Source organism: Pezoporus occidentalis, unplaced genomic scaffold (assembly GCF_034315485.1).
Source record: "Pezoporus occidentalis ecotype Australia unplaced genomic scaffold, CSIRO_AGI_Poc_V1 ctg286, whole genome shotgun sequence".
In the NCBI taxonomy this organism is placed as follows: Eukaryota; Metazoa; Chordata; class Aves; order Psittaciformes; family Psittacidae; genus Pezoporus; species Pezoporus occidentalis.
Genome location: NW_026914785.1, coordinates 48,848 through 58,645, shown reverse-complemented (window position 1 = coordinate 58,645; position 9,798 = coordinate 48,848). Strand labels below are relative to the sequence as shown.

At 43.9% G+C, this 9,798-nt stretch overlaps 1 protein-coding gene across 3 annotated transcripts; it reads left to right on the top strand.

Annotated features, from left to right (window-relative positions):
• The first annotated feature begins 615 nt into the window (after positions 1–615).
• SLC46A2 (solute carrier family 46 member 2) lies at positions 616–7,773 on the top strand. 3 transcript variants are annotated; one of them, XM_062625994.1, is made up of 4 exons: positions 616–2,327; positions 3,997–4,080; positions 5,704–5,860; positions 7,085–7,773. In XM_062625994.1, the coding sequence occupies exons 1-4, from the start codon at positions 1,292–1,294 to the stop codon at positions 7,140–7,142; spliced, it is 1,335 nt and encodes a 444-aa protein (XP_062481978.1). In that variant the 5' UTR covers positions 616–1,291; the 3' UTR covers positions 7,143–7,773. The 3 variants fall into 3 exon arrangements, 2 of the variants coding, with proteins under 2 accessions (XP_062481978.1, XP_062481979.1); XR_009966168.1 differs by lacking the exon at positions 7,085–7,773 and having other exon boundaries at positions 3,455–4,080; positions 5,704–5,768; XM_062625995.1 differs by lacking the exons at positions 5,704–5,860; positions 7,085–7,773 and adding an exon at positions 3,455–3,517 and having other exon boundaries at positions 3,997–4,084.
• The last annotated feature ends 2,025 nt before the right edge of the window (positions 7,774–9,798 follow it).

Here is a 9,798-nt window from a genome sequence, read left to right as displayed (position 1 = left end):
GTAACAGATGGAGGCTTTAACATTGTTCTTGCAAATTAATCATTAATTTATTTTTTAAACTACTCATCATAAATCTTCCTAGAACAGACTGTTATTCTGCCTGTTATGATTTATTAACCCAGTGCAGAATGAGATCACTACAATTTAAGTTAGCATTTTTGAGGCTGCCAAATATCCCCCAAGTATTTCCTGCAGCTGGGACTGCAAACATCTTCCTTGGAGCTGGCAGCCTGCTTGCGCCATATCCTGTTCCAGTCACACACAGGCACCGGAGCCGGTTGGGGTGAGTCGTTCCGCTTGCCCCCCCCCGCCCCGGGCAGCAGCAATATCAGAGGCCGACTCCCCAAGCTGCAAAGCTGCGTGCAGCACCAGCACTGCAGAGAGGCACAGCTACCGGCCTCAGGAGCCGGCACTGGGAATCACTTCCCCGGGGTGGGGTCTCACCCCTCCCAGCCTCCGACTCAGCTCAGATCCCTGCGGTGCAGTGGTTGCCGATGCCTTTGGATAAACTGGGACTTTTCTCCTTTCTCTTAGGAATTCCCACACTGCAAAGCCAAAGGACACAGCAGGCAGAGTGGCAGCTGCAGCAGGCAGGTTACCAAAACCAGGCTTTTTGGTGTAATTTCCTGAGTGAGTTATTGAAACGACGACATAATGGGCACAGCGCAGCAACAGGGCAGACAGGACCACTCGGGAGCAAAACAGCCAGCAACGTGTTTGTGTAGAAGAAAGGAAAAAGAGCTTGTAGTAAGGGGAATTCACTGATTGCCTGAGCAAAAGCACACAGCCATCCTCCCCTCCCGCAACCACTTGGAAACAGGTGAAGATGCCAAAAGGTGGGGGGAGGGGGAAAGTAATCCAAACCAAACAAACCCGAAACCATCACTCCAAATTGCAGCAATTACTTGATCATTTTCACTTCCTAAATTTGGAGAGAGAAATTCCACTGGGTCATCTGACCTCTGTTGAAACTACACCAGGAAGAGGAGCAGCAGCACTTCGGGAGCGCAGGGCGTTCTCCAGCTGTACAAAAGCCTCTTGTCTGTGAGCCGGGGATCAGAGCAGCACAGGGATGTGCGTGTGCGAGTGTGTGTAGCAAGGCGAGGTGCAGATATCCTCTTGGCCAGATCATCTCTTGCACAACGCTCTGATCCTGCTCAGCCCAGCTTTTGTTCTTCCCTTTGCTGCTCCTCCCTACGCATGCCTCCAGAGCAGAGCTTCTGAAGAGCCATTTCCTCCTGCACATCTCCCTGCAAACAGCTCTCCCCAAGAAGAGGACGTCGCCAGCAGCATGGTGGGGGTGACCGTGATGAGGACGTGGATTGAGCCCGTGGTCGCAGGTTCTCAAGTGGCTAGCGCCTTCTACGACACGGCGCTGCTGCTGGTGGTGAAGAACTACTACAACCAGACCAACGCCACTGCTCCTTCCCATGTGCTGGAAGATGCTCAGCAAAAGGCTGTCTCTAACTTTTATATCATCTACAACCTTGTCCTGGGCCTGAGCCCACTGGTGTCAGCGTATGGCTTGTCCAAGTTGGGGGACAGGATACATCGGAAGATCCCCATCTGCCTCCCTCTTCTTGGCTACTTGGGTTCCAAAACTCTCCTGCTCCTCCTGCTCTTGCGGGGCTGGCCGATCGAGGTGATGTACGGGGCTGCTGCCTTCAATGGGCTGATGGGCGGTTTCACCACGCTCTGGGCAGGTGTCATGGCTCTGGGATCCCTGGGCTCCTCCGAGATCAAAAGGTCCCTTCGGCTCATCATTATTGAGCTGGTGTATGGCCTCTCTGGCTTTCTGGGAAGCATGGCATCTGGCTACCTCTTTGTTGGCTTCAATGACCACTATCAAGAGGGCACTGTGCTGGTGAGCTGCAGCATCGCTTGTTATGCTTTCTGCCTCCTCTACAGCATTCTTGTCCTGACAGTCCCCAAGCCAGCAGCTTCCTGCCCAGCCAAACCCAAGAGTGCAGAGGAGGTAAGCAGCCAGCTACCAGGCCACACAAAGAACAGCAACTCCACTCCAGTATCACCCTCGAAACTCATCCTCACCATGCTGTTTATGGCAGCAATCCTCTATGACCTTGCTGTGGTTGGTGCGATGAACGTACTCCCACTCTTCTTGCTCAGGGAGCCTTTAAGTTGGAATGCTGTGCAAATTGGACATGGCAATGCTGCTGGGTATGTGATCTTCATCACCAGCTTCCTAGGTGTATTTGTGTTCTCCAAATACCTGAAGGATATAACCATGACCATGATCGGAGTGGTATCCTTCAGTGCTGGCATCCTCATCATGGCCTTCGTTAGGTGGACATTCCTTTTCTACATTGGTGAGTCAAACAACCACTCACACAAGCAAGTGCATCCTGAGAAAGGGGTAGGGGTGTTTCAGCATCAGAAGAAGGGCTTTTGGTCTGCTTCGCTGTGATTTTCAGAGCAGGGAGCTAGGCAGATCGTCACAGGAGCAGTGCCCAAGAGGGTCCCCTATCCCCCCCCTTTGCACTCTGACACCCAACACCCTACAATATCCAGAGGAGGCATACACTCCTGCCAAGGTTAGCTTAAGGTTGGTTGACTTGTAATTTGTCACTTGGTCATAGCTCAGATCAGAGCAGGAGAACAATGCTCACACCACAGGGGAGTGGGAATTGTTGCTGGGTATTGGTAGTAGTCAGACCACACCACTGCATTAATCATAGGATGGTTAGGGTTGGAAAGGACCTTAAGATCATCTAGTTCCAACCCCCCTGCCAGGGACGTCCCACACTAGATTGTGTCACCCAAGCACTTGCTTCTTGTGAGATAAAGCTTATGGCTACAACAAAAAAAACTGGCAAAGGTTTCCTATTAAACAAACATCCTAAGATGTGATTTATTTTTGTTACATTAAGGCATTTATGCCTGATGGGAAACTTAATGGTGAAATATTGGAGCTACTCTAGCAACTAAATACCACAATAATGTAGTGTACAAATCTCAAACTGTGTATAAACGTATGGGACAGCATCCCACAACAAACAAAAGGCAAGTTTATATTTAGTATGTAGCATGTGCAGGGATGCAGAAAGCAAAATCCAAGAGCTGCATCCGTTGTGGCAAAGAGATGGCTAATTCATATCTAAAAGAGTATTGTGTCCTGTATGGCTTTGAGGTTTTTCTTCTAGAAAGAGAAAAAGGTCTAAGATAAATGGCCTGAAGTGCTTTATCTGTCTGCCCCTACAGGGAGTAAGAAATTGAAAATCAAAGTCATTCTAAAGGGAAAGATTATATTTGTGTACTAAGCCAAACACTGAGCAAAATTTTTTAAGATATTTTGTTCATTTCACCAATCAGGCTGGGGAAGAAATGATTACAAAAGAAAATTAAAAGAATTAAAAATGGGTTTTTTGATATTTAAAGTCCATCACGAACACATGCTGCTACATAGTGTACAGAATGCTTGTTCCCTCCATTGCAGAAACACCTTGGTACACTAGACATGGACCAAGTCTTCACTGAGGCTGGTTCTCCTGACAGGAAGGTAATTCCAGCTCCCTAGAAGTTCCCACACTAGAGAAAGCCTAAAATACTGCAAGCCAGAAGCACCAAAATAGAACACAGCTGTAGTGTGACATGGGTACTGTTCAAGTCAAAGCCATGTAGCATGGGATGCTCTCTCTGCTGGTTAGGTTCAAATCATCAGTGTCTCTGTCTCAAAGGACAGTGCTACATTCCATCTACACTGGGATTGCAGGCTTAGACCAAGAGACTACAGCTGGTTTGGGCAAAGTAACTCTGCTGGTGGGAGCAATAGGTGGCTTACCCAGCATCCCTTGGATGGAGTGAGGACCTACACTCCTACCAAAGATCTGTACTTTTTTTCTGGTACTCAAGGGACAAGAAAAAGTGCAGCAAAGGCTCTGCCCAAGCCGTAGGCCCATAGTCTTCAAAAGCAGTGGTGATTGTGTTGGGAAACAAGAAGCAGGTACTGATGATAACCACATGCTCATTGCATTGCAGCACGGGCAGTGATGCTCTTTGCCCTCATCCCTTTACCAACCATCAGATCCATGTTATCCAAGCATGTTGAAGGATCATCTTATGGTAAGTGCTTTGGTTGTCTTACCAGTCAAAAAACCTCAAATCCTTCCATTCAGCCTAAGATATGAAGAGAGGTAAGTTATTGTTACAATCTGTGTTCTGCATAATAGAACTGGAAGAGTTGGTACCACAAATGGGAAGGGAGGAGCAGAGAAACTTGCAATACAAGATTGTCACATCCGAACTTCTTGTCCTTAGTTACATCATTCACCCACACATTTTTCAGCACATGCTTCTAAAGATGATTATCAGTGTGCAGCTCAAAGGCAAGGAAAACACCAGAGGTACTGCGCAAAAACACAGTACTCCAGGGAAAAACAAGAAAAGTAAGGCATTGCGTTGCAGCACTATGATACTTACATCATTTATATTTGACTTCTTTTACTTCCAGCTTCGGAAAGGGTGGATTTCTTTCATCTTTTTTTTTCAGTTATGCTTTCTAAACACATCTTCAAGCGTTTCCTGGCAATTTATTCCTGTCAGATTATGATTTAACTAACAAAGTATAACCTTTGCATAGAAATCAGCCTTTATTGGTAAACAGGAGCAGAAATTATTTTATATAATAAAAATACATTAGAAAACAGTAAAATACATGTATTTTACAGCACTGTATTGAAGGCTACCATTTTTACCCCAATGAGCTGAATTTAGACACAACAGACAGGACTAGCCATGCATTCAAATAAAACCTCAGAACCTTGGCTGTTCAAGTCTCCTCCAAACATGTTCCTACAGCAGTCCTTTTCCCTTGTACCATACAAACACAATACTGCTCTGTCACTAAGTTAATTCCTCACCATGCTCCATAGCAAATTTGCCTACCCACCACACAAGTAGCAGCTCACACCCCAAATTAGTCATAATTATTAATCCTGACCTTGTTTTTAAACTCCACCTTGAGCCATGCAGGCTGCACCCTATCACAGTGGCAGATCGGCTCTGGAGCTGGGCCATGCAGCAGAGCAGCCTCTGGTATCAGTGCTGTCCCCTTCAGTGGTGGCTGCTGCTGCTGTGCAGCTGGAGAAGGCTGCCAGGGCAGCAAGCCCTCTGTATAGCACTGACCTTGCTCCCAGCTTGCACATCCCAGCACGATGGGTTACTTCACCTTCCCCCTTTTACCACTACAGGAACAGAAGGATGCACTTCAGCACAAAAGCTGTTTTAACTTGAATTCATTTTCCTCTGTCTAAATCACATGCACCTCCCTATTTCAGGGAATATTGCAACCCAGTGGACCACTATTATGACTGAATGCAGAAGCAGACTGACTGAAATTTCTCTGATCTCTCCTGTCCTGAAGATCCTAGCCCAAAACTACTTTTCCACTTTATAGGGAAAGGAGCACTTAACCACCCAGCTTATTGCCAGTCTTCCAAGCAGTTACCTCTACATCTAGACAGGTTAAGCAGACAGTTTGCTGGTCAAATCTTTCATCCTTCAGCCTAAAAGAAGGAAAAGGCGCTAAAGTCTGATCTTGAACAGAAGCAGATACAAGCGTATGCTGTCTGGTGCCTGTGAAGCAATGACCACATGGCTCTCCCTCACAGTGGTGATCCAGAATTCATCAAGATGTACCAGAGCTGGCTTTTTCTCCCTGTAACAAACTATGTTCTTGGTTTACAGGTAAAGTGTTTGTCCTGCTGCAGTTGTCTTTAGTCACCACAGGAGTAGTGACATCTACAGTCTACAACAAGATCTATCAAAACACACTGAACTGGTACAGCGGCTTCTGTTTCATCTTGTCTTTTCTAGTTGGCTGCCTGACTCTTCTCCCTTTGAGGTAAGGAACAGGAAGGGTTTTGTCCAAAAGGACATGCTGTATTTTCTCAATGTTACCTGATTCTGTGTCTAAAGTATATAACACGGGTGGGATTTTTTTATTTTATTTTTAAGTAAACTTAAAAGGAAAGAGAAAATTGGGAGAAATAAAAATTTTGCAGAAATAAGTTGACAAATACCAAGGAGATTCAAAAATTGAAACTTGCAAGTGATCTAGCCAATGCTATTAGTCTTCTCTTGTTTAATGTAACATGAATTGCTGTAGGAAGAATATTTAGCAGAGTTTAAGAGCTGATAATCCCAGGGGACAAGGCCTTCACACTAATGTAATGCTTGGTATTACAAGAATAGTAATAAGTAGAATGAGGGAATAATCCTACACAAAGTAAAACATTCTTTCAAAAATCCATTACAGTTTACTTACTCACTGTGGTAGAAAGTCTCCCTCAGGTGTTTCTTTCAAAGAGAAACCATTACATGATGAAGGAAGCGGTCATTTCACTCATTGATCTGGTGAATTTGCCCAAACCTGCAGCTACAGAGCAACTGATAGCTGAATTTCAGGCACAAGTACAAGTCTAAAGGCATGGTTAATACATGGTTTTATATATATGGATAATGCATATATATATGCATATATATATATATATGGGTAATGCATACTGACTTCAGCATTATCACTTAGGAAGAAAAAGCAATGCTACAAGGAAAGGTCCTACACCATTGGTTCTGTCTTGGCTTCGCTTTCTGGTCTTGTTAGCACATTGGACACCTGGTGTCATCAGGACTGGTGGTGTGGGGAAGGCTACTTCACACTCATTTCCCTGGCTCTGCTTTCCTCCTCATACTTTCCAGATGCAAAAGTGACTTGTTCCTTACCACAACCCTGCTGTTTTAACAGCAAGTCACTGCTAGCTACCCAACTGCTTTTTAATGCAGGCTCCAAATAGAAGTTAGCACCATTATCAGCACAAACATGTTACTAGGACTTGAAGTCCAAACCATGACAAATGTTGCCAATATCATTACTTGTACACAAGGCTGGCGGATCCTTGAGAGAAATCACATTAGCTCTCAGCCAGCCACAGACACCACAGTGATTTTAAACTAAAGAATTGATGGAGGGGAAAAAAAAAAAAAAAAAAAAAAAAAAAAAATCAAACAATAGTTTCAGAAAGTAGTTTTCTAGCTCTCTTGTAACCTGCATTTTTATTGCTCTTTAAAGCATCGTGGCCATCAAACAACGTTCAACCACTGGCTCCCTTCAGATTCTGACTGACTGACAGAGGCTGTACCAGCTAAAGCCTCTTTTGGTGTTAATCAACTCTTCAACTTACCAAAATGGAAAACCTGCCAAGCATTAGTCACCACAGTTATCATGACGGGAAGCATCTCAATTTGTGTTTCCATTTCACAGCATGCCACAGGCTTTCAGCCAGTGAACTCACCCAGGACAAAGAAGTTTGCCTTGTTATTTCTGCAGTACATCATCTTACAGAGTACATGTACTGGCTGTTGAACACCAGCAGTCTTCACAGCATTTCCTTTTTCTGCTAGGCTGGTTAGCAATTATGCAGAGGGACAACAGGGTAGAAATGAAAATGGCATTTCTAGACACATCAATCAGTGTGGAAGTGGAAAGCAGAGGATCAATTTTTCATTAGTTCCTTCCCATCTGTTCGTTAGGAAACCTCAGGGCTCTGTGCCTTCAGCTGATGAAGCAGGGGCCCACGAGCCACATGCACACAGTTGTCAGCAGGACACACTTGTTCTCCAACTGCTACAGAAGATGGGTCAGCCTGGCCAATCAATGTTTTAGAGATTACTGAACACAGAAACACCACTGTAAAAAACATTAAATGTAAGATTAAGACACTTTTAGTAATTCTCTACAATAAAACACTCCTGAACAGATGTTCACACCCCTGTTTCCTGGGAGATTGCCAGACTGTCCCTGAACCGTGCTTTAACACAGCTCCTGGGAAGACATCTATGATTCAAAAGCCGATACCAGTATTTCAACTCACACTACCAGAGCATACTACTCTTGTAACAGGTTAAGAACAGCCAAGTGCAGCACACTACTCCTATGGGCTTTACAGAGGTGTAGGGACACTGATACCAGATAATATTCAGTGTTAATTACCTGTGTTAGAAATAAAAATGTACTGGATTGAAATCCCTACCTATAGGAACCTCATACAATACAGCAATTGGTGTAAGATGTTGTCTGCTAAATCCAAACATGATTCAAAAGAGTGGCATGCTCCAGAAGGATCAGGGCTTAAATTATATGTCTACTTACATACTAATTGAATTAACAAGGATTAAGTGGCTTCCAAGCTCCCAGACTAAGTAAAAGCAAATTAAAAAGCCTTCAGTAACTGAAATAATCTGAAATCTAATCAGGCAGTTCAAGCCAGGGATGTAGCAAGCAGAAGTCAATTACTCACTATGCAACCCCTTATTCTGAGGAAGTCGCTGCCAATCCTGTCCCCCACCCCCAACCCCACACACACTTGCAACCTTTCCCTTAGCTCCAGCAGTCACTTTCAAGTAATACCACATGTAGTACAGGATCAGCAGTATAACTAGATTTTAAGGGAAGGGTACTTCTGCAGTAAGATAGCCCAGCAAAATAAGTATACACATCACTTCAGTGGTGAAGGCTGCAAAAACAGTTTTATTCTAGGTAAAGGAGTCATCTTTTAATACATTTACTGGTCCATTCCATTAAGTTAATTGAGGTAAACAAAACAGAGCTTTTTAAAAAAATGTACACGCTAATAGAGAATTACAAACAATTTTACCTCAAAGTGTTTTTCTTGATCAATACTAGTTTCATAGTAAACAATGCACAAAGTATATTTATACAGAGAGATATGAAAGGGTATAGAAACATGCCAGCACCAGAAGACAACATTTCCTAGCCTGCGAGTCTGAAGAAAAGTACAGTTGCCAGATTTGGTCAAGCACAGGAAACAAAACCTTCCTTCCCATTTTTACACTGTTTACTAAGCTAATCCACACAGAGACAAGTCTTTTCACAGCTTCCATTTTGTTTTTCAATGGTATGAATGGTGACACTCTAGTTCCAATGAGTGGGTTTACACAGGCTGAAAGAGGGCCACAAGCCAGCACTGGTCATTGTGGTCTCCAGTATTGACACCTTCAGCAAGGAGGGGATGAGGTCCACCTCCTCCCCTCACAGCCATCTCACCTTCACCTGCATGGCCCAACTCTCCTAACCTTAAGGAGGAACAGAGGGATGCAGGCACAGAGGAAAAAGAGAACATGGACGGTGCTGCTTTATTTTCATGTACTAAAGACAAAAGCCCTTTGGCTGTTTGCTACTGTAAGACTGTCCCTCTGCAACCTATCTCCCTGTGCAGTGGGAATGTGGCACTGACTTCAACCCTGCTGCTTGATCTGAAGGAATGGATTTTTATCCCAGCAGCAGAATTTAAGGAAATGGTTTAGCTTCAAAGCATGGAGTACCAAGGCCTGCAAAGTAGTCTAGGAGAGTGATTAGCCTTTAATATTTTAGCATGCCACTTAGGTAGGGTGATCTACTTATGCCCTTTTGGAAAGTATTATTTTCTGCATAAGTACTGTGCCTTAGCCCTGCAACCTTAAAATTAGCCCGTTTCACTTGTACAAGTCAGATACTCCAGCAAGACTACAAAATGCTAAGCACAGTTTTAAATTTTGCTTTATTTCATACAGTTGGCTAAACAGCACTCCCAAAAAATGCTGCCTGTTAAAATGCAACACTCACACTGCCAGAAGGCAAATATATTCCTGTGATCCCCAGTTTTATGTTATATAAAAAAAAATAAATAAAATGTTGGTAAGTAGTAGAAACTCCCCTATCTTAAAAAGAAAAAAAAAAAAAAAGACTCCATTTTCCCTATTTACTGGTTGCTGTAGTTAAAGTTA

Coding starts and splice junctions, on each gene's coding strand:
- SLC46A2 (XM_062625994.1), top strand. CDS start 1,292: ATGGTGGGGGTGACCGTGATGAGGACGTGGATTGAGCCCGTGGTCGCA. Junction 2,328..3,996: donor GACATTCCTTTTCTACATTG/GTGAGTCAAACA, acceptor ATTGCATTGCAG/CACGGGCAGTGATGCTCTTT. Junction 5,861..7,084: donor CTGACTCTTCTCCCTTTGAG/GTAAGGAACAGG, acceptor TGCTCTTTAAAG/CATCGTGGCCATCAAACAAC.